This window comes from Aulonocara sp. 'chitande type north' Nkhata Bay, linkage group LG14, assembly GCF_057382095.1.
Source record: "Aulonocara sp. 'chitande type north' Nkhata Bay isolate Kocher_YH1m ecotype deep benthic linkage group LG14, A_spYH_male_GT1.1, whole genome shotgun sequence".
Lineage (NCBI taxonomy): Eukaryota > Metazoa > Chordata > Actinopteri > Cichliformes > Cichlidae > Aulonocara > Aulonocara sp. 'chitande type north' Nkhata Bay.
In genome coordinates, this window is record NC_141357.1 from 16,226,308 (window position 1) to 16,250,544 (window position 24,237).

General features: G+C 41.5%; 3 protein-coding genes across 3 annotated transcripts; 2 read left to right on the top strand and 1 right to left on the bottom strand.

Moving 5' to 3' along the window:
* The first annotated feature begins 226 nt into the window (after positions 1-226).
* On the top strand, positions 227-1,312 carry LOC147314349 (C5a anaphylatoxin chemotactic receptor 1-like). The gene has a single exon (XM_086262794.1). The coding sequence runs from the start codon at positions 281-283 to the stop codon at positions 1,310-1,312; it is 1,032 nt and encodes a 343-aa protein (XP_086118920.1). The 5' UTR covers positions 227-280.
* Positions 1,313-10,787: 9,475 nt separating this feature from the next.
* On the top strand, positions 10,788-13,678 carry LOC147314350 (C5a anaphylatoxin chemotactic receptor 1-like). The gene is made up of 2 exons (XM_086261227.1): positions 10,788-10,954; positions 11,085-13,678. Exon 2 carries the CDS (start codon positions 11,097-11,099, stop codon positions 12,129-12,131), a length of 1,035 nt encoding a protein of 344 aa, XP_086117353.1. The 5' UTR covers positions 10,788-10,954; positions 11,085-11,096; the 3' UTR covers positions 12,132-13,678.
* A 73-nt stretch (positions 13,679-13,751) lies between these two features.
* On the bottom strand, positions 13,752-24,036 carry dact3b (dishevelled-binding antagonist of beta-catenin 3b). Its single transcript, XM_086262795.1, has 4 exons — positions 23,568-24,036; positions 17,775-17,907; positions 16,863-16,973; positions 13,752-16,370 (listed from the first exon to the last, which is right to left on the bottom strand). The coding sequence occupies exons 1-4, from the start codon at positions 23,796-23,798 to the stop codon at positions 14,860-14,862; spliced, it is 1,986 nt and encodes a 661-aa protein (XP_086118921.1). The 5' UTR covers positions 23,799-24,036; the 3' UTR covers positions 13,752-14,859.
* Positions 24,037-24,237: the final 201 nt, after the last annotated feature.

The following is a 24,237-nucleotide window of genomic DNA, read 5'->3' on the forward strand; positions in this document are numbered from 1 at the left end:
GTGCAGTTGTTGCCTTGCCTAATGATAAAGAACCTATAGTGAAACCTTTAGGCGACTTTTAGAAGGTGCAGTTGGTGCAGTGGTTGTTACCTGAGGAGTATTTAAGCCCTCACATGCCTTTAATCTTACACTTCAAAGGAAAACGTGCTGTGACGTCACAGTAGGCGGTAGGTTAGAACTTTCACGTTCAGATATTGTTGAATGAATCATTCTCTCATTCTAATGTTAATTTTATGCACGACACTAATCTATACCCTATACTTCACAGTTGTAAGGAATCATGGATTACGGTGACTATAATTACACATTTCCTGATGATAATAACACATTTCCTGAGATTATTGAGTCTGTGACTCCTGAGATTCAGCCGATCCAGATAGTGGCTCTGGTCATGTACAGCCTTGTGGTCCTGCTGGGTGTGCCTGGAAATGCTGTGGTGGTGTGGGTGACGGGGTTCTGCATGTCCCGCTCTGTCACCTCCCTCTGGTTCCTCAACCTCGCTCTGGCTGATCTTCTGTGCTGCCTCTCCATCCCCTTGCTTATGGTCCCTTTGGTCCATGACGATCACTGGCACTTCGGTCCGCTGGCCTGCATGCTCATCAGAGGCCTGTTTTACCTGGTGATGTACTGCAGCATCCTGCAGCTGGTTGTGATCAGCGTGGATCGTTTGTTGCTGGTCATTAGACCCATCTGGTGTCAGAACCACAGGCGCCCCAAACAGGGTGCTTATGGATGTGTTGCTGTGTGGGTCCTGGCCCTGATAGGCAGTATCCCACAGTTTGTGTACGCCAAGCAGATTGTGGCAGGTGACGAGAAGAGAGAGTGTAGGATGGAGTACACTGTAGACAGTGCCTGGCCTATCTCTGCTTTTCGCTTCCTGATTGGATTCATTATTCCTTTCCTGGTTATTCTAGTTTGTCACTTGGTGGTTTTCAACAAGACACAGAGGAGAATGACACGAGGTCGGACTGGATCCAAGAAAACCCTGAGGGTCATCATCGCTGTGGTGCTGAGCTTCTTCTTGTGCTGGATACCTCTGCACATTGTGGTTTTCCTCATGCTGACCACCTCTCGGGTTTCCTCTGCGAGCCCCAAACTTCACCTGGCACATGTTGTAGAGCTCTTCCTGGCTTACTTCAACAGCTGCCTCAACCCTCTGCTCTATGTGTGTCTGGGTCAAAGCTTCAAAGACAGCATGAACCGCTCCCTGCGTAACATCCTCCACTTTATCAGCGAGGATCCGACTACCAAGAAGAGTATCACTAATGTGGACACCAAGAGCACCAATGGCAAGGAGATGACAACAATATGACTGTGCACTGACTGTAATACTTTTGCAATAGAATAATCGTTTCGCAAAAGAATAAGTAATTTCTGCTGACCTTGGCTTGGATATGAGCCCTTATATTTGACAGTAAAATAAATCGCTTGTGTATAAGTAAAAAAGGTCTGTGGATGCAAATACTCTGCCTTTACTTTTTGAGTCAATAAGATTTTTTTTCTGGTTAAGTTGGGTGGTAAGTAAATATGTTTTCAAGAATGTTTTAAGGTTTAAACTTATTTCAAATAATTACAAAACAATGCAGTAACGTCCAGTTGTGCAAGTGTTCTTTTCATTAATCACAAGAGGGCGAAACACTCTTCTGATGCTCAGTTGCTTAACTCTTTCCCCTTTCAAAGCCTACTTGGTTCCCTCTTGAGGATCTTTTATATTTCAGGCCTGTTACCCTTGGGAAGATATTCTGATGGTGGTGTGTTGTGACAATGAGACTGGAGGAGAGGCAAGACTGAAATGGTCTGGACATGTGCAGAGGAGGGACAGTGGATACACTGGACAAAGGATGTGGAATATGGAGTGCCTAGCAGGAAGAGAAGCGGAAGGCCTAGCAAATTCATGGATAAAGGAGGACAAGAGGGCTTGTGTGACAGAAGCGGATGCTTGGAATATGGTGAGATGGTGGTAGACCTCTGCTCCGGTGACCTCTAAAGCAAGCAGCTGAAAGAAGTTGTGTAAAAGACCTAAGCAGTGTTGTCAAATGATCAGACAAAGAGTTCGCAGACTGTGCTAGAAAGACTCTTCTGGGGACCTGTCAGGCATTTAGCAATATGTGAAGTTAATATATACACAGTTTTTTTTTTCTTCCTGGTATAACGTAATACACTTCCAGGTTAAATTTACTTTGTGGAACCACCTACTTTGACTTTTACAAGTAAAGCCACAAATGTAATTCACTCAAGTACATCCACAGGGTCTTGACAATTTAGGTGTCACAGTTTAGGTTTTCTTTTGTCGTTTTACAGCAGGGGTGTCAAACTCCAGGCCTCGAGGTTCGGTGTCCTGCAGTTTTTAGATAACACCCTGGGTCTACACACCTGAATCAAATGATTAGTTCATTACTAGGCCTCTGAAGAACTTCAAGACATGTGGAGGAGGCAATTTAGCCATTTAAATCAGCTGTGCTGTATCAAGGACATCAAAAACCTGCAGGACACCGGCCTTTGAGGCCTTGAGTTCGACACCTGTGTTGCATACATTGTACAGGGTCAATCTATGGGGGGTTTATCCATGATTAGATTTAACTAATATATAAAACCTGGTGTGTGGTGGATAAATGCCATTGCTTAAGAGATGTTTTTATCAGTTTTTGTCAAACTTATAAAAACACGAATGAAGACTGTGCGACCAATATCCTGAAATAATGTTTAAAATGGAAACACCATTCAGAGAATAGTTTAAAAAAATGCATGAACAACAACATTTTCTATTGAATTACTGTATATACTTCAGATTGTCTGCACACCTGCTGTTCTATTAGCAATACAAAACTGTATTTTTTTTTTAATTTATAGCTTGGATTAAATTTAAGTGAGGTTGCAAATAAAAGACTTAGATCATTAGAGTAATTTACAAATAATGTATTAACTAAAAAGTCTTAAGGACAAGAAAACAAACTTTTGGTTGGGCAAGAAATGCAATTAAAAGAGACTCACCAGGCCATGAAAGGGTTGTTCTGAGAATATATAGACTGAAAAGATTAAATATGAAGCATATTGCCATGTCAACATCAATAAAAGTAACTGTTATTGGACTTGTGGATGTGATATTGGATTTGTACTATTGTGCACTATTGTATTGCACATTGACAAAGCCTATTCTATTCTATTCTAGATATATCAGAAACACAAAATTAGAAGAAAAAGATCTGTCTTGGGAGGATTTTCAGCTATAACAGCTTCAACAATTATTGAAACACATTTAAAAACTCGAATATAGACTGGAAGACTGTGTGACATCATATTCTCCTCTAACATTGAGAACAAATACAACACATGTATTGACTAGTTATAGCATAGTAACATTTGTTAACTTGAACATTAACACTCAAAAGGGTGTTCAAAGGAGAAACATTTCCCTTATCTGAATCATTGTTACGTTTGATAGTTTTATGTTGTCATGAATATGAGATCTGCTGTAGCACTGTGTCTTACAGTTGGGAACATGTTAAGGTTTAGTCTGGCAGGAGGAAATTGACCTGTCATCAACAACTGAAAGATAACTGAGCTCAATTACACTGTCACATGGCACAGTAGACTAAATAGATGTAATTAAATGTGGAGAATATAGTTCATTTACTTTGGTAACTAAACACACGAGAGTTAACATGTGTGGACGGTGGGATAAATGAATTCTGACAGGATGCTTTTAGAATCTGCTCTACCAATCTAATAAAACTAATGCGGTGTAATACAACAGGCTTGCAATAAATTCTTGCTTTGTGGGAATTGTTATGTTCAGTCACTGAATTTCTTGATGTGTGTGTTGGTCTGGCCACTTTGGTTGATTTGCTTTATTGATTTGATTTGTGAAAATTTGTGATGCTCAGCTATACTGGTTTATACTATTAAGAATTTTTTTACCATTATGTTGATGCTCTAGATTTATGAAAATGTGATATTTAGTAGAGATGGCACGATACCACTTTTTATGTCCGATACTGATATCATAAATTTGGATATCGGCCGATACCGATATGAATCCGATATAGTGTGTTTTTTTAATCAATAAAACAGTTTTTTTAATATCTTGCTGCTTTTTGTATAAGTTCATACTCAAGTTAAAAACCCCCCCCCAAAAAACCCCCCACTAAAGCTATTCTGTTATACCTGTATGCAAAAAATGCACTGCACCCAAAATATTTCATAGTTCAGCAATACTGATCAATCTAATAAACTTAAACCTACTCCATCCTCCCTATTCTGGTATTTTAAAGAGTAAGCACCCTAACTAATAGGGCTCTAAAATTCCCAGCAAAAAAAAACAAAAAAACGAAAAAATAAGGAACCACCCCCCACCTTCCACCTCATGTTGCTTAATCGACGTAATCAACTTTAATTTGATGCAGTGTGAAAAAAAATGCACAGAAATAAATTATTTTTCAAGAATAATTAAATAGATTCAACATCTTTCTTCAACAGAACTGCAGACTGCACAGATGGTACCTTCCCAAAGGAAAAAGTACTATAGCTTGCTAGGGTATATTAGACATAATAGTTACTATATACAGTAATGGACTTCTATTCATTTTACATCAGATTAAAACTTTGGGTGTAAGATTCAGATAATTATTTAATAAAATCTAGACATTTTAAATGAGAATAAGAAAGAAAAGTATGTCTTTGTGCCCCCTTTTCCCTGTTAATGCCCTATCGGCCCCCCTGGCTAAACTTTGCTAGATCCGCCCCTGCACAGTTACCAGCGTCAGCTACGGCTGGTAACTGTGCAGGGGATCCTGGTCTAGAAAGTAATATTAAATAAATTCTAACAACAGATTATCAAGCTTAAACGTGCTGCTGTTATTCAGCCGCTGGTTTCCTCTTTCTGGTGCAAAGTGGGAGATAAACAAACAAGAGAGACGGACTCGCGACAGAAAAGCCGATCAGCTGATCACTGATCAGTTTCATGATTGAAGTAGCAGCAGGAGATGGAGGGGGAGGGAAGAGGCAGTCGCTCCATATATCGTTTGTTAAGCTTAACGCGGGAATGCTTTACAAACATTCAGAGATGAACTTACACACTTGCTTTACTTCTCTCTGGGATCACTTCCTCGGAGATGAAATGCCGGATTGGTAGCAAGGCTACAAATACACACAGCCACTCCATCACGTGAGCATATTTAATGGATCGGATTACATTTTTTATTTTTCTCCGATATCCGATCCAGTAATTTACGTCAGTATCGGACAGATACCGATATGTAATATCGGATCGGTCCATCTCTAATATTTAGTATGATGACCCCCTATGAGCAACCACTTGACCACAGTGGGAAGGAAAATCTCCCTTTTAACAGGAAGAAACCTGGCAGAACCAGGCTCAGTGAGGGGCAGCCATCTGCCGTGATCAGTTGGGCTTGAGGTGAGAGATCCCCCTAACGCTTATTTACATTGCAAAAGAATTAGGCTTTTCGGGGCTTCCCATTATGCATTGAGGATTTCTTGTTCACTCACGTTTTCCACTCGTTCCTAAATAGAGTATGCCAATAATCTGACTTCTTCAGCCACTGGTCTGTGTCCATTGGTACCTGAGCAAGGAATACAATCTGCATTCCTGCCAGTGATAGAAGGTGAGCACTATGTTGCCTCTATCAAGCCTCACCTTCGCAATTGCCGCCATGTATGAGGTCCACCCGTGCCACTCTGCTCCAAATCGAGGGACAGAATAAACACCTTGGCGACTGTCACAGGATCTCAGCTACACCTTATCAAACAGGTCAGATTTATCAGCAGAAAATATCCCACTGCGAACTGAATCTAAGAAACGTGCATCTAATTATACTGGCTCTTTCACGATTCAATCAATGATTAACCCTTTGTTTGCTCATCTACTCTTGCTCTGTAATATGAAGATCCATAACACTTTTCATTTCTCCCAGCTCAAGCATCTGTGGACAAGCCTGTTGTAGCAAGACTGTAGTTATTGCACATTTTCATTGTAAATAAATTCCCTGTATTGGAGGAACCCTGTGCTTAAGTCCTGTTTTGCCTCCAAGTAAAACTGACAAAAACAGAAATTTCTCATACATTAAGTAATGCTATGGCTGTAACGACTCATTGACAGGATCTGAGAAAACGGCCATGAGACTATTGTATGGGGTACAGTTAAGCTTGAAATTTTCTTTAACTTGATGAATACTTTGATTCATTTATGACATTTGCAAAACATTCCCATCGCCGTCATCCATTAACCTGCATGCTAACACTAAATTAAGAAGATCAACTGGGAAACCTTCAGCTATAGCAGACTGGATCATTGTTATAATGTTAAAATGCTGGCTTTGTTTATCTATTAGAATAGTAATGTGTGAAAAGAGAATGTGAATAACAGGAAGCAGCTCAGTGATGCTGGGAGATCTCGGTCAGTGGCTCTAATAGGGTTTCAACTTTTTTGCCCTGAAGACTTAGTGTAGTCATAATGCAAGCACCCACAACCTCCTCAACCAAAATACTTCTACTTTTCTCTCTACTAGGGTCTTATTGTCTTACTATATTTTGTATTGCAAAAAGTATTTGGGCGTTTTTCAACATATTGTTTTTCTGCTGACCTTTATTCAGTTGAGTTCAGAGATGACCTCCTTCACTTCCACCCAGCAGTGCTCCACCCTTCAAATGGCATTACTTCTGAGCACTCAGTGCTGTGAAAATGTTGAGCAAAAACACATTTTCACAAAGCCAGCTTCCTGATATTGCTATATTATGCAATGTGAGTCTTATTTTAACTTTTTTGGAACTTTTTGATGACTTTGTGTTTCATTTCCTGATTTTTATTTTTTTTTTCTAATCTTGGTGATGTCACCAGGCTAAACTGGGAAATCATGCCAAAGCTATTTTTCTCCTCCTTGTTTATGGACAACTGTTGTTCTCTTTTCTTCCACCATTGAGAAACTGATCTCTCAGTTGTGGAAGTGAAAGATGCTGATTAACTACGGGGTCTTAATGGCAGCAGTTACCACAAGGTTGTAGTTCACTTTTGAGAGGCACTGTGAAGCATGGCACAAAGGGAGGCAGCAATAGTGGCTTTTTATTACAAGAGCTAGATATCACTAAAAACACTTTAACTGTGCTGTAGCTTCCGAGTAGGTTAATTTGTGAATAACATTCTAATATGAGAGACATGTTATGTTACTGTCAAATTATTGTTATGAGTTTAAGAATAAACTCTTTTTTCCTATAAATGCAGGACTGCATTCATTTTCAGGTGTTGAGGTATTTTGTTAAAATATTAACAAAGGCAGAAATAAGCCATTTTAGCTGCCCTGACACATACTCATACACAAACTCCTGACATACACCCCAATAAAATAACAATTAAATAACAATTATTACTAAAATATCTTAAACCATTTAACTGAAATCAAAGGAAGTTTTATTTCTGGACTTAAGGGACACTGAATACAAAGAACTTGGCATTTTAACTACAAAACTCCAAATTGACAGGACACACCGATCACAACAAAGAACAGATGAAAACTAGGGGCTTAAATACACACAGGAGGTAAACGGAGCACATACCTGGGAACACAGGCAAACTAATTCTGACGAATGAGCCCATGCACATGGCACAAAAGCACATGGCACAAGAGACTATCAAAATAAGATCAGAAACAAACAGAGACAGAGACTCAACTTTTACAAACTCGAAGAGTAAACAAACACAGACACGTGATCAGGGCCACAGATGAAGATAACTACATACACTCAACAAAAATATAAACGCAACACCTTTGTTACTGCTCCCATTCCCCATGGGATGGACGTAGAGACCGAAAATTCATTCCAGATACACAATATAACCATCCCTCCCAAACAGTGGTCACAAATCAGTCCAAATGTGTGGTAGTGGGCACATCTGCTATATTGAGATAATCCATCCCACCTCACAGGTGTGCCACATCAGGATGCTGATCTGACATCATGAGTAGTGCACAGGTGTACCTCAGACTGCCCACAACAAAAGGCCACCCTGGAATGTGCAGTTTTGTCTCACAGCAAAATGCCACAGATGCCACAAGCAATGAGGGAGCGTGCAATTGGCATGCTGACAGCAGGAATGTCAACCAGATCTGTCGCCCGTGCATTGAATGTTCATTTCTCAACCATAAGCCGTCTCCACAGGCGTTTCAGAGAATATGGCAGCACATCCAACCGGCCTCACAACCGCAGACCTCGTGTAACCACACCAGCCCAGGACCTCCACATCCAGCAGGTTCACCTCCAAGATCGTCTGAGACCAGCCACCCAGACAGCTGCTGGAACAATTGGTTTGCACAACCAAACAATTTCTGCACAAACTGTCAGAAACCGTCTCAGGGACGCTCAACTGCATGCCCGTCGTCCTCATCGGGGTCTTGACCTGACTCCAGCTCGTCGCCGTAACAGACTTGTGTGGGCAAATGCTCACATTCGATGGCGTCTGGCACGTTGGAGAGGTGTGCGCTTCACGGATGAATCATGGTTCACATTGTTCAGGGCAGATGGCAGCTGAGAATGTCCCAGTTCTTGCATGGCCAGCATACTCACCGGACATGTCACCCATTGAGCATGTTCGGGATGTGCTTGACCGGCGTATACGACAGCGTGTACCAGTTCCCACGAATATCCAACAACCTCGCACAGCCATTGAAGTGGAGTGGACCAACATTCCACAGGCCACAATTGACAATCTGATAGACTCCATGCGACGATGTGTTGCACTGCATGAGGCAAATGGTGGTCACACCAGATACTGACCGGTTCTGGGTCCCCAGACCCCCAATAGCACAAAAAACTGCACATTCCAGGGTGGCCTTTTGTTGTGGGCAGTCTGAGGTACACCTGTGCACTACTCATGATGTCAGATCAGCATCCTGATGTGGCACACCTGTGAGGTGGGATGGATTATCTCAATATAGCAGATGAGCCCACTACCACACATTTGGACTGATTTGTGACCACTGTTTGGGAGGGATGGTTATATTGTGTATCTGGAATGAATTTTAGGTCTCTACGTCCATCCCATGGGGAATGGGAGCAGTAACAAAGGTGTTGCGTTTATATTTTTGTTGAGTGTATTACAAACTAAGAAGAAAAATGAAAATATAAACAGATTACGAACTTGGAATGAAACCATAAACTAGACACAGACTAGGTAAACTAACACAAAGATCAAGACTGATTCACTACAGGAGACACTATAGGAAGGAGACAGAGACATGAGACCAAGACAGACTGGAAACGAAAGTGGAATTAACTAGACCAAGGAACTAAGAACTAGAAACATAAATAAATAAGCTTGGAAGCACATGGGAAAATACTGAACACCAAAGGACTAGGCAATGAAGAGCTAAAGCATAATCACATTATAAATCTAGAAACAAATCAAAAACCCACAAAACTGAAGAACTGGGTTCAAAGCCAGGGATCCTAATAGGTATATTTACAAAACTGGGAAAGGTTGTTTGCTTTATTAAGAATGAGACACTTTTGTGCATGTGGAAGTGAAAGAGAGAAGCAAGTAAAATGATGACTGGTGCCTAAAACATCAGGTTTAATGTAAAGTAACTTTATTGAACCTTATAATAAGTTCTCCCTTTGTTTAAAGCTAGGGATCTGATGATTTCATTGTTTCAGTGGATAACAAGCAACACTATGTAGCCTTTTTTTTTTTTTTTATCAATCAAGCCAAGACATTTGATCATAAATGCCTAAGCCAAAGACTTGTCAATGCAGGGTTGTCTGAAAAGAAAAAAAACAAACAAACAGTTGGATCAATTTAAAATTATTTATGAGGCTGGTCTCAGTGTGTACAGGTAGAAGGAAACACTTCTAGCTTCCTTAATGAAACAAAGGAGTGCCCCTGGATTCTGTTCTAGGGCCACTGTTATTTATTTTATATATGAATAATCATAATATCACTACAGCAAAGTTTAATTTTTATGCTGATGACATGTTCATATACTCCTCTGCACCCACACTTAATCAGGCTCTCTGTCATCTCCAGCCAGCATTCAGTGCAGTACAGCATTAACTGTGATTTAAAACGTTTTAAATGTTGACAAAACTAAACAGATCAAGATGTTCTCAAATTCAAAATCTAAACCACTGAACCTTTCAGGTATTACAACAGTTCAGGGCTTGTAACTCAGTCAGCACAAGTACTTAGGAATTAAAATTGATGACTCGCTCTCTTTTATAACCCACATAAGCAACCAGTGAAAAGAAATGAAATTGAAACTGTTCTTTTTTGTAACTTAGAACAAAGTTAAATCTGTTTGGTGAAAAACATCTACTATCAAACTCAATCAAATTGAATTCAATATTAATAACACGAGAACACAAAAGTTTATTATTGCAAACTAGTCTTTGCATTCAAATAAGTGGGAGGTTATCATGTTTGTGGGATTTGCACATTTCCCACATTTACTGAAATGGCAGCTAGAGTGCTGCCATGATCTTTTGACCACATCCTTCAAACACATCTGTTGATCTGTATTTTAACCTCAGGCAGATTCATTTCAGGTCTCAGCTCAAAATAACTGAATTCTAATTTGTATATTTTTATATTATTTTCTTACATCGTGCGTACTTGCAGGTGCAAAACACACGAATAAAGTAAATATTACAAATTGTCTCATCACTTCTGTGACCTAATGACCTAGGTCACAGAAGTGACCTAGGTCATTAGGCCTGTGACCTAATTATTTCTTGTGAAATGAGTTTTTTGCAATTAAAACTATTTTTTTTTTAGATTCACCAATTTTGTGACTGCAGTTTCACGCCTACAATGAGGACTCTCAACAGAGATCATGTGCAACTGTGTCTGTGTGGGGTGGGGTGAGAGTATAAAGCTGAGAAGCAAACCAGCTCAACAACTTCCTCTCAGTGGTGACAGAGCAACATAACGAGAGGCTGAACATCGGTGAGTTAATACTAAAGTCTAAAATTGATCATTGTTACTACTAAAATTAATTTAAAAGTCAATAAATATTTTTTCTTGATTGAATTATATTATTTCAGTGAGTTATGAAAATGTTTTTTATACTTCACAGTTGTAAGGAATCATGGATTACGGTGACTATAATTACACATTTCCTGATGATAATTACACATTTCCTGACATTATTGAGTCTGTGACTCCTGAGATTCAGCCGATCCAGATAGTGGCTCTGGTCATGTACAGCCTTGTGGTCCTGCTGGGTGTGCCTGGAAATGCTGTGGTGGTGTGGGTGACGGGGTTCTGCATGTCCCGCTCTGTCACCTCCCTCTGGTTCCTCAACCTCGCTCTGGCTGATCTTCTGTGCTGCCTCTCCATCCCCTTGCTTATGGTCCCTCTGGTCCATGACGATCACTGGCACTTCGGTCCGCTGGCCTGCATGCTCATCAGAGGCCTGTTTTACCTGGTGATGTACTGCAGCATCCTGCAGCTGGTTGTGATCAGCGTGGATCGTTTGTTGCTGGTCATTAGACCCATCTGGTGTCAGAACCACAGGCGACCCAAACAGGGTGCTTATGGATGTGTTGCTGTGTGGATCCTGGCCCTGATAGGCAGTATCCCACAGTTTGTGTACGCCAAGCAGATTGTGGCAGGTGACGAGAAGAGAGAGTGTAGGATGGAGTACACTGTAGACAGTGCCTGGCCTGTCTCTGCTTTTCGCTTCCTGATTGGATTCATTATTCCTTTCCTGGTTATTCTAGTTTGTCACTTGGTGGTTTTCAGTAACACACAGAGGAGAATGACACGTAGTCGGACTGGATCCAAGAAAACCCTGAGGGTCGTCATCTCTGTGGTGCTGAGCTTCTTCTTGTGCTGGATACCTCTGCACATCGTGGATTTCCTCATACTGACCACCCCTCGGGGTACTTATGTGAGTCCCAAACTTCACCTGGCACACGTTATAGCGCTCTGCCTGGCTTACTTCAACAGCTGCCTCAACCCTCTGCTCTATGTGTGTCTGGGTCAAAGCTTCAAAGACAGCATGAACCGCTCCCTGCGTAACATCTTCCGCTTCATGGGCGAGGAACCGACCACCAAGAAGAGTGTCACTAATGTGGACACCAAGAGCACCAGTAATGGCAAAGAAATGACAACAATATAACTCTCTTGCATATGGAGGACTGCTGTAACATAAACAGTTCTGTCATGAAGTTTAGCAAAAGACTTTGGCTTGGATTTAAGTCTGTGAACACAAATACACAAAAGTGCATTCATTTTTACAAGTTATGAAGATTTTTTTCCAGTGAATTTGGGTGGTAAGTCAAGTCAAATTTCAAGATTTCAAAAGCAGAACTGATAGTTACACTGTAAGGTTTCTATAAAAATCCATGTCTTACGCAACAAAACACATGAAAGTTCTATTATTGGCTTTTACAGAAGAATTACTTCAGAGCATTATGTATATGATGCATTTTCTGACTTTTTGTCATGTTTTAGTATAGTTTGGTAGCAGAAATAAAATACATAGAGATTTGATTACTTTTTCGCAGTGATTATAGAAAAATGCTGATTACATCTTCTTGTATACATGCTGTTTTCATAGACCACAAGAGGGAGACACACTCTAAATGACTGACACTCAATTTGCTGTAGAACTCTTTGAAAATAAATCAAAACTATTAATACCAGTTATAACTGCTATTAACAGTTATGATTTTCAGTTATATATCTCTTTTAAGCCCCAGTAAGTTTCAGAGCCATAGGTGCTTAGATTCTATTAATAGCTGGTGGTTGGTCCTTTGCTACATTTTGCTAAATCTAAAATCAGGAATCTTGGAGTAGTTTTTGACTTTTGTTTACACTTTGAATGTTCATCTCAAATGTCTGCTTAAGAAACAAGTGAAGTCCCATTGTGTGACGCTCTGAACTAAATGTGTTTTTCATGCATTTATTTCATTATGTGTGGATTATTAAAATCCATTGTTCACTTCTGAACACTCCAGGTTGTTCTGAACACTGCTGCAAGGCTTCTGACTAAATCTTCCAGGTACTCTCATGTCCCACTGTTGCTGACCCAGCTGCACTGGATAATCATTCAATTCAGTCTCCACTTTAAGATTCAAATTTTGACCACGGACAAGCACCAGCATACATTAGTGAACTTTTACATACATCCTGTAACTCTCTACCTCTTGGTCATCACAATGACTTGGTGGTCTCTTTCAAACAACAGCTGATAAAAAATTATCTTGTGATGTTTATCTTGAAAGTTGATGTAAAAAAAATGTACATATATGTACTTATATTTCTATCTATATGATGTTGGTATTTTGAGGCGAAGAGACTGGAAAGAGACAAGAGCTACGATAAATAGTCAAATCTGGGGTTTGACCATCATTACATAACTATTAATATAGTTTGCTATTACATATCAAGGCTCAATACACACTATTGGCTGTATAGATACTTTGATACTATACTCAACAGAGAGAGTTGGTCATGAGCTGCAAATCCATCCATCCACTCATCCTACAGTGGATTACCAGTTAAGGTTAAAGCAGAGAGCTTAGAATCACATGGGGGGAAAATGTATTCTTGAAAGTTTTCAATCAGGATTTCTGCATTTCTAACTTTTAACATATAAAACAGAACCTTAATTTTTGCATTATATGAAATATTAAGAATATATTAACCTTCATTTTGCTTGTTAACACATTGTCTTTTTTGATTTAAGAATAAACAAAAAAGTGCTAAAATATCAAAACTGAGTGAAATGCTTTCTTTATTTACAGTTGTTCCAAACAAGTCCACATATTTATTTACAGTGTGTAGGTCCCAGTGTTTCAGGGAATCTGTGAGTTTAAACATGCATGCATGAATGTACACAGGCCCCTTAGTGTGGCCTCTAATAAATCCATCCCTGACACATGGATGTCTGGTTCTTTATGCTCACTGGCTGCAGAGGGGAGGTAGTAAGAAGTTCACTGCAGTGAATCCAGGACATACTAAGAGGAGCTCAGTAACAGCTGGATATGCAGAGGTGTGCCCTGCTGAGAGACTCACAGTTGGTGCAGGATTTTTGAGTCTGCAGGAAACCAAATTTAAACATGGTTATTCAGTTAAGTTTTAGCACTCATACCACATTCAGAAAAGTATCCTAACCCTTTTCTAAATCATTCCCTTGACTTTCTTACAGAGGATTGTGAATTTGTAGGAATAGGGAGATATTAATTCGCACAATTCTAGTGGATTAACTCCAACATTTCAAGTGCATTGCAAAGTTTAGTTGTAGATTTTTTGCTAATATGTCGATTTTTGCTTGCGTTTGAATGCAGTTTAGCACAAAGAATTAAAAGAAATTCCTGTTTACTTTATGACTTTCAGCAAAAAGCATAATCTTTAAAAAAGACCATCAGAGGTTATTATGAAATCTGAACACAGCAAATTTACCTAGTATGTTTTAAGGCCCGTATCACAAAGATTTGATATAGTTTTTAGACTAATAATGTGACTTGGTGAAAATATCAGTAATACATTGATTAACCACAATTATCTGATGAGAGCAAATGAAACAGAGGAAAAACTGCCAGCATATTCAGTCACTCCGCTTCTAGGTGGTACATGTCATTTGGTATCAGTTGTCATCCATTAGAGCAGTATACTGCCCATTAGTCTTGTGTCTGATGGTTGTCAACTGGAAGATAAATGTAACCAGATAGTACAAATGAAAGATCTTTGAATAGATCATTATTCATGCCAATACATGTAAAGGCATCTCACTATGACATACTGTAGATTGAATATAAAGATGGGATGTGATATTTGACATAGGATTTGGTGGCAAGTAAGTTACTGACGAGTATGTGTTTAAAACTAGTTTGACGAGTTTCTCATACAGTAGTCATGACTTTAAGCGACCCTGAGCGGAATCTGAGAATCTTCTTCTTCAGAGCGTGGGAAGCTTTTATCTTGACAAAGGCTTTTGGTTGAGATGGGGTATTGGCAGTGGCTTGTGGTGAAGGAGAGGATGAAGAAGAGGTAGAAGCAAGGCGGGGTGGCAGCTGCTGGGGCCACACCAGCCCCCCGCTCTCATCTGAGTCGCTGGATAGCGAGCTGGAGGCTGGAGAATATACCTCGCTCATGCTAGACTCGGACTCTGCGGGGGCAGCACCACCATAGCTCTCCTCCCCCTGACAGAGAGGTGCGCTTTCCTGAAAGTCCTGCTGCCAGTGCTTGGCGTGCTGCTGTTGGTGGTAGTTCTGGGGTTGGGAATGGGAACAAGAAGGGCCGTGGCGAACTTTTCGAGGTGGTCGTCTGTGTACCTGCCCTGCTTGGACTTCCCCCTCATCTTGGCTGAGCTCCAGGTTAGATCGCCAGCGTCGGCTCTCGTTGTGGCCGTTGTAGACCACCTGGTGTCCTACAACCTGGTTTTGATTCTGAGGCAGTGTATGAGGATCACCTCTGCCTTGGGGCCTCTCTGTGGTGCTGTACCTCCTCTCTGGAAGCACCCGCTGACCCAGGAGGCTGTTTTCAGACTGGGATCTATTGGTTTTACTGCTTGACTTCTTGGATCTCTGTCTCTCGCTGTGATTTTTCTTAGATGCTCTGTACTTGAGGTGATCAGGAGATGTGAAAACTTGGTTGGACTTTGGCTGCTCTTGGTTGTAATGTCTTGGGGAGCACAGAGGGGCATGACAGGCTTGTCCAGGAATATACTGAGCACTTACTAAACTGTGCATGTGAAGAATAGGGGGCTGTGGATGTAGATAATGATGGGGGGATGGGGGTTCACAACAAAGGTCAAGAGCCCCAACTCCACAGTTATGGTCCAGTGAGGGCGGAGGGGATGGTAGCCTTCCAGCCAGGGAAATTAGATTGGGCTGGGGGTAGGGCAGCGCTAAATAACAGTCCTCCTCCAAAGATGGGGCCTCCCCACCACAGGCCTCTCGCTCCAGGTCACAACCCCATCCCTGGCCATTAGGATTTGTAGAAAGGTCACCATGGGGCTGAAGATGATGATCAGAAGGGCGGTGCTCTGTGGTTAAAGAAGGAGTTATCCTGTGTAGGGAGCTGTGTCCAGAGCCACTGCAGTATGGGGGGTCAGGGCTAAGAGTGGTGCGAGGCTGACAAGGTCTTGGTGTGAGGGTATGGCGTTGGATGAGACTCAGGATGTAACCCTCTACCTTCAAAGCCAGCTGATAGTCCTCTTCGGTGACCTGATCCTCTTCAGGTTGCTGCTCCCAGCCACCATTGTCTCCGCTGGGGTCCCACTGCCAGGAGTCAATGGCAGTGCCCTCCTCAGCAATACCCTCAAGAGGTGGGTAGGGGGCAGAGAAAGAGCGGGGTAGCGTGGTGCGTAGAAGTGGTGCATCAAATTCTCCATCCAGCATAAGGGGGTCTCCTGATTGCAGAGAGAAATATTGAGAAATAAGTGAAGTAGTAAGTAAAATCATCCTGAATGCATAACTATGAGGTGATCAATAAAAGTTCTAATAGTTAAACAGTAATAAATAATCTCAAAACTAAGAGTCTGCAGCCATGCCACTCTCAGTCTGTTCCCATACATTTGCAATATTAGCATTTAACAAAAAGACAAATAATAGAATTGCACTTGTTATTAGGCTGGGTCTGACACATCCTCATCTTTGACCTAATAAGATGGTAATCAGAACAGAGCCAAAATCCAGTCTACAGAAAACCCTAAAATAAAAAGAATAAGTCTTCTAATGTTTATTAAGCCTCTTTCACATAAAGACAGTTGACTAAGAGTCTGCTGTTTTCTCATGCTAATATGCAGAGTATGTGCTAATATGTTAATCGTTTTACTTCAACAAGAGCACATATGCAGGTTTCACAATATCTCAAATCTTCCACGTCTGATAGTCTTGCTTACCCACAGACTTTGGCCTGTCACTGGTGTAAGCCCAGGAGGAGACACTCTCTGTGGGCTCAGTGGTACAAGATTTTCCTTTTGGTGACTGACCTTCACTTGATTCATAGAAACCTAGGACACAGTGTAATTAGTGTAATTAATTCATCGCAATTTTAATGATTTCTTTGAACTGTTTTTTTTTCCATGGTGGAATGATTGCACAGCATGCATCTTTAATGACTTGGTTTGGGATTTTCTTGAATGTACACAGGGTCAAAAGGATACATACAGGCTCATATATGCACATATATGCACAGTCACTTAAATCTTTTAATGAGTGATGCTGAAGGTTCTGCAATGTCTTTTAATTGAACAACAACACAGCCTATTAACTTCTAATTAGTGAGAGGTTAACAGGCCTTATATTGTACAATCATTTTACTCTGGAAAAAGAAGGGTTCAAAGAAATCTTTAAAATCCTCAAATTACCATGACATTCACACAGATTATGAGTCTATGTAAACTTCTGATCATAACTGAACAGAATTAACCACATCCCACGCATATCGTTGGACGGTGGGAGGAGAATCCACACACAAAGGCCTCAAACTGGACTCAAACCTAGGACCTTCTTGCTGTGAGGCAAAGGCACCAATAGAAAAAGAAAGGCTTATCTCATCTCTTATAACTCATTCCACTCCTCAAAAAATAGAAAAGTTTCTCACTGCATTTCACAAATAGGCCACAGATTAAAATCACAAACAACTGGAGCATAAAGGAACAATAAGAGCAGAGACTCAAACATGAAATACAAAGAACACAAGTTTCGTTCAGCTGAGCAACACTCTGGAAAAAAACAACTTCATTTACTGAAAAAAGGGAATTATATAGTGTGTTTGCACTTTGATTTCACTGCCTTGCAGAAATAAGTACCAGAACTCGGTCGACTGTTGCCAGTTTCTCCTTGGGCTCTGTCACAACAGTCATCAGCAGCGTCGATCCTCAGCTCTCCCACCTGCTGTTCCAGCGTTTGCATTAGACCCCACGGGGAGCTCTGAAGAGCACTCTGAAAAACAGGCAAACATGCATTCAGACTATTTTCTTGCAGTCTGTAACTGGTTGAACTGATGGGAAAATAAATGTTAAGTAGACAGTACGAAGCAAAAATGATTGATTTTAGGAACAAAGCAAAAAAACAAAAAAAAATTCCAGCAGTGTTTGTAGTTTAATGAGTGCTTTCTGGATATGCTAATGGCAGAAGCACAGCTGTGAATCGTTCGCAGCTTGTTTCTCCAGCTGCAACATTGCTCCTAATTTATAATGCCTGAAAATATTAAAACCAATAAATAAAAATAACAAAGCCAAAACTCTGATGCAGAAGTGTGTAAAATCGAAACGTGGCCATCACATGACCATCATTTATAAAAGCAGGCTTACTGAAGAGGTTGAAACATGAATAATTCATAGCACTGTGAAGGAGGGGGAAGAGGGAGGGTGGGGTGTTATTTCATGTGGGTGGACACACACACACACACACACACACACACACACACACACACGTGCTTGCAGACACTCGCGAGCCAGATATACAAATAATTGCTCATTTAGCTCAAACCAGCAACAAATGAGACTGGGTATATGTTAAACATATGTTAAAGTCCCCCCAAAACAAATAAATAAATAACGCTGTCGTTCTTACACTTGTGTGTTTACCATTTGGAAGCCCACCCCGCTACCTCACACAGCCTTCCTCAAACCACTACAATCCCCCACCCTCCCATTTACCCATCTGTTTGTGGTAAAACCGAGTAATTAAACATGCTGGTTCATCCAGCCTGATCATTTTTTGCTGGTGTCATATTGACAGCATGTGACACACACACTTAACATGGGCACGCATTTCCATGCCCGTCTACCTGAATGGGTTAACACAAGTGCACAGACAGCTCTGTTTGCAAGACTTTAGAGGACGTTAAATGGACTTTGATTCACTGCCTGCAGGCTATCTTTCATTATGACAGCTAGCTGTCACAACCTAACCCTTCCTTGTTGCACTTGTGAGGAAGACAAGTACCCAGAATCTGAGTCTATAAACAAACTGTGTCAGCAACGTGAGTAATACCTTCTCTGATACACGCAGACCTAATACAGGCATTTTAGATGGCTGGATTTAATATGGCTGACACGCAACGCTCGTTAAGAGACTTCATTACCAGGCGATTGAGCGTGCCCTCATAACAAGGTGACACTTTTCACATTACACACTTCTCACGACAGACAACTCCTCCCTGAGCTCTGTCATCGTCGACACATGTAGCTGGATGACATGCAGAGAAGCTCGTTAGAAATCCTCTAAGAATGCACTGTATTATTAACAGACAACAGATAAAGATAATGCAGAATACTGAATAAATAAATACGTAAATAAATAAATACATAAATAAATAATATCAGAGAATCAACACAGCATCAAAGCAGGGATTTGTTTATTTGGGTGGTGCTGGAACAAAGTGGCTTTTAAGCTGTGCTGTGCACCACTTTGGGACTTGAAGCCTTCATCCATAAAGAAGAAGCGCACACTCACTATGCAAAGGTGTAAATCATCAAGTACAACTGAACCAGCCAACCACTGTAAATGCCTGGCTATATAGGGATGGTAGGTTCAGCTGTTGCTCATCAATCAGCCACAGATTGCTCTAAAAGACTTCTGATTAAAATGTAATGAATTGTAGCTGACGAAAAGTCACCCAACGTAATCGAACATAAGAACTTTAAAAGTGTTTACGTATTGTGGCATTTTCTACTCCTCTATGTGGTCTATAAACAAACTGCATTAGGGTCAAATACATGCTCATTTAATCTTAAAATCTCAGGCTGCTTTTACAAATGTTTTCACCACAACTGATCTAACGGTGGTCATTCATTTGCAAAACATTCCCTGTAACATTTTGTGCAAGCGACATAGTGGCATGCTAACATCAAATTAAAAAGATCACCAAACAGACATGATCATTCTTTTTGTGTTACAGTGCTGTTATTATCTATTCAGAACAGTAATATGTGAAAAGACGATGTTTATAACAGGAAGTGGCTCAATGTGTCTGAGAGATCTCTGTCAGTGCCTTTAGGCTCTAACTCCCCTGTCCTGCAGACTTAATGCAATCATAATGGAAGCACAGACAACCTCTTCACCCCAAATACTGTCACCTCTTTTGTCTCTGCTAGCGGCCTTATTGTCTTACTATAAACAAAGCGCTAGCATCACTATATCAATACTGTTTTGTATGGCAGAAACGTTGGGTGCTGGTTTGTGGTAAAGAAATGCTGAGAGGAGGGGAGGCTATTGGAAATCAATAAATCAATGATGCTATTTCAGAGTGGCAACTGACTGCCATCTAATTGTGGACATATGCACAAACACAGGGCTGGATATTAATTTATAACAAAAAAACAAACAAATCTCTGTGGATGAACAAACCATTTGGTTTATACTGTGACATTTTGCTTTGACTGCACTCTGTTATTACAGGTCTCACACTGGTTCCCAGACATGCTGCACACTGTATTATTGCTTCTTTTTTTTTTTTACTGCATCCTGCAGGCTGCTGGGGGATGGGGGAGATGAAGAACACTGTGCAGCCAGTCTCACTTATAGCCATTAAGCTGCTGTGGCTGTACAACACATCAGGACCACCTGTTCTCTCAGTGAAAAACACTGAGCAGCAGGTGAGGCCAGGTGAAACCAGGGACATGAACAGTGACTGGGCAAATTTTCCTGTCATTAGCTACTGCGCTTTAGTGTGTGTGCAGAACGTGATGCTGCAGAGTTTAATAAGAGTGGATTGTCTCTGTTGATATAGAAAGATACATTCAAATTCAGTCACACATTGGGTTTTTCTGCAAGACAACACAGAAGCAGGCAAAAGTGTCTCTGTATTTTTTTTTTTAGAAAGGAACAATGACCAGTGAAGGCCGGTGGGTCTTTGAAACAATATTGCCAGGATAAAGAAATCTATTGAACAGAGAGCACAAAGCATGCAGCCTCACTGCTGGACTCTCTATAATTAAAGCTATGTTGTGACTGGATCCACAGTGGGAGGCCGGAAACACACACACACACATGCACAGCACATGCACAAACACAGGGCACCCTGCCCCCCGTGTTTGCTCAGCTACTGATCTCTTATTTCTTCAGAGCACGTGGACACATTTTAAATTATTTGTTTTAGTTTGGTAAAATATATTCAGTGATTTTGGGAGGAAGTTCTTCACACGCACACAAAGAGTTTATCCATTGCATTGTGAATAGTATTAATTAGTTTCCTCTGAATCTGTTCAGTGTGCGCAGTGGCTCGTAGGCACAGCAGCAGGGTGCATGGCCTGCAAAGGGAATCCTTAAAGAAAGACTTGAAACAGGCTGTGCTCATGTGACTGAAAATTGCATAACTAAATGAGAGTCGATCTCAAAGTGAGCTTGTATCATAATTTTTGCACGTGTGTATCGTCTGTGTGCATATAATTCGTATATTTTCTGAAGCTTATTTGCTTGAACGGCTGTGTACACAAAGAAACCAAAGAGCACAAACAAAAACCGGTTGAGGTTTTTGTTTGTGTGCCAGAACAAAGCGCAGTAAACCATCATGCGAGTGATCAGTCACTGCTGAGCAGACTATACGTTCACTAATGATGCGCTGCTGTCTTAACACAAGGACACACACAGCCTGATTGATGATGCGCCAGCAGTTCAGCAAAGACACAAAACAATAGCAAAATCCACTGTAGATACAAACACACAATCCTGTAGAATGCAAAGATTTTTTTCTATGTGCCCAAACATGCAATAATTAAAAATTTGGTTTACATCCCCTAGGCCAATTAATATTCTTCAGAGGAGATTAAATAACATTTCAGAGCACATTTTCTCCCCTAAAATCACTTCTCCGCTGATGGATGCATGTGTGCCACATTCATACAAAATTCATATAATCCCTTCCACTCTCTCCAAAAACACACAGCAGGGAAGCTGAGAGGGAGGTCAGAGATTCGTGCTTTCCCAGCTGCTGTCTGGCGTCCCACAGCTGTCAACACCTTCAACACCACATACTGTATGAAGAAGGGGGGAAAAGAAGAAAAAAAATTGCATCTCTCAGCCTGTTTGGGGCCACATTCATGTTCAAGGCACACACGATGTCAGTCTCATGGGTCAGTTGTTTCTATGTCACACCGTGAACTATACATTTTGCAGACTTTAACCTACACGCGAAATGAGATTGGGGATTTAGCTCGGACGCAGATGGTGACCTGATATCACGAAGACTCAATTTGAGGCTTCAATTAGAGTCCTGTCGGGTCCAAATATTCTCCCAGGACTTTCCCGTGTAATTACTCACACGCTTGGATGAGCGCAACAGTTAATAAACATCGATCCAAAGGCGAATTGCGCAGAAATGAAAACGGGGAAATTATGCGCCCTTGTGAGGAAACTCGTGTCACTCCTTCACTCGCCTTCACTCGTCACTCTCCAGCTGATGTGGATGAAATGCGCTGGCAGCTCCTAAGGCACCGGTGGACATGTGAGCATAACTGCGCGTGGCACTCTCGAAAAACTCACTTTATTTTGATCGTTAATTTATTTATTTATTTTTTAACAGAAAATCATATCATGTCATATTTCTAAAGCCAGTGCGGAGAGCCACCTATGTGCGCCTTTTCCTCTCACTGGGGCCTCGATCGCCATCATTAGTATTCTGCTCCATATGCGCCTATTGTTAGGGCCCCGGCGGAGGAGGAGGAGAAGAAGGGAGGGGGGGCTGGAGATGTGAAGAGGAGGAGGCTGATTTAATTTCTCCCTTTTTTCCACCCTCTTTAATAATGCCATGCTTTTGTAGTAATGTTGAGACAACACCAGAAGTTAAAACGGAATTAAACCTCACCGAGACATAAAAACTTGGGCAAAAAAAGAGAGAAAGTGAAGAAGAACCGTTTTCAGCGCAGATAAGTGCTCACTGGTGCGTGAAACTCCCCGTGTGAACCGCTGATGTAATGCTGTTAGTGAAACTTCTATTTGCCGTTATAGAACCAGTTTTAACCCCCTCCCCCCTCCCCGCCCGTTTTACTCTGGCAACATATCGGTCTTATTTTGCTTGAGCGTCACGTAAATAAAAACAAAACAAAACAACATTCCATGAATTACACGGATGCTAATGTTCACATAAAAACGTTAGCTCCACCAGCAACAGAAAAGCAAGAGGAATAATTCATCCATTTATGATGTGCGGAGAGCACAAATGAGAGCTTGTTAAGTGGAATATAAAAGTCTAGGCGGAGGGAACAATGGGCCATTAAATAGTCGGTCTGTGGCACAAACGGCGGCTGCTCCACCCCCTGATTTCGTTCCCCAGGGGCATAAATCTCAGCCAAAAAGCAGAGTAACGCATTACACCCTTTCAAACAGAGAGCCTATTAATCAAGTTGAGTAACTTTTTTTTCTTTGCAGCTAGACTTCACAGCAGCACAAAAGGCGCTGCCCAAACTAGAAGACCATCCAGCGGTCAAGCGGGTTTCAATGAGTCTACGCTGAAGGCTATTAGATATTCAAAAGTATGTAGAGTTGTGATGCATGACAGGGGTATAAGGTGGAGTTCTTTTATCACAGGGTGGGGTAATGCGGGAGGGCTGGAATGCAAACATACAGTTGCAGTAAAAGGCTCAACACAAACTTCTTACCAGCTGACGTCTCAGTGTCAAGTTTTCCTGGCCCCAGCTGCTGAAACATCTCAGCTCTCCTCTGGAGCTTTCCTGGGCAAGCGGGTCTCCCAGAGCCAGCGCCCCCAGAACCAGACACTCCTGCCGCTGTCTGCGGAGCTCCAGTTCGCATAGCCCGGCCAAACACGCCTCCAAGCGCTCTTTGGTTCGACTGCGTTCCACAGTTACGGGATACGAGAAGGCACGATGCATGCCTCTCAGATCCAGGAATTATGTGCAATGAAAGCTACTTAGTTCCCTTGTATTGTAGTTTGCGCTCTCCAGTTGACCCAGATTTACGAGGGCAAGCGCAGGCTATAAAGGGCCATGCTGTATCCCTTTCCTTGTGATAGTATGGTTGCCTTGGAGCTGCATGGTTCTCCAGACTGTCTATCCGCTATACATTTTCTATTTCGCAGCTGTCAAACGGCAGGAACAGAGCTCCGCCCTCTGCGACCAGCCACGGCGAAAAAGTGGGGCTCGAGCCTTCCGCCCCTTTGTAAATCCACTCTCAGCCTTCATTGGACACGAGGGGCTGGCGGGGTGATGCGCGTAAACGATGTCCCATCCCCCTTGATTCATGACAGCGAGGCGTCGACCTCACCCATCTTCCCATCATGGACCTACACTAATGTAATTCTTCAGGAGGCAG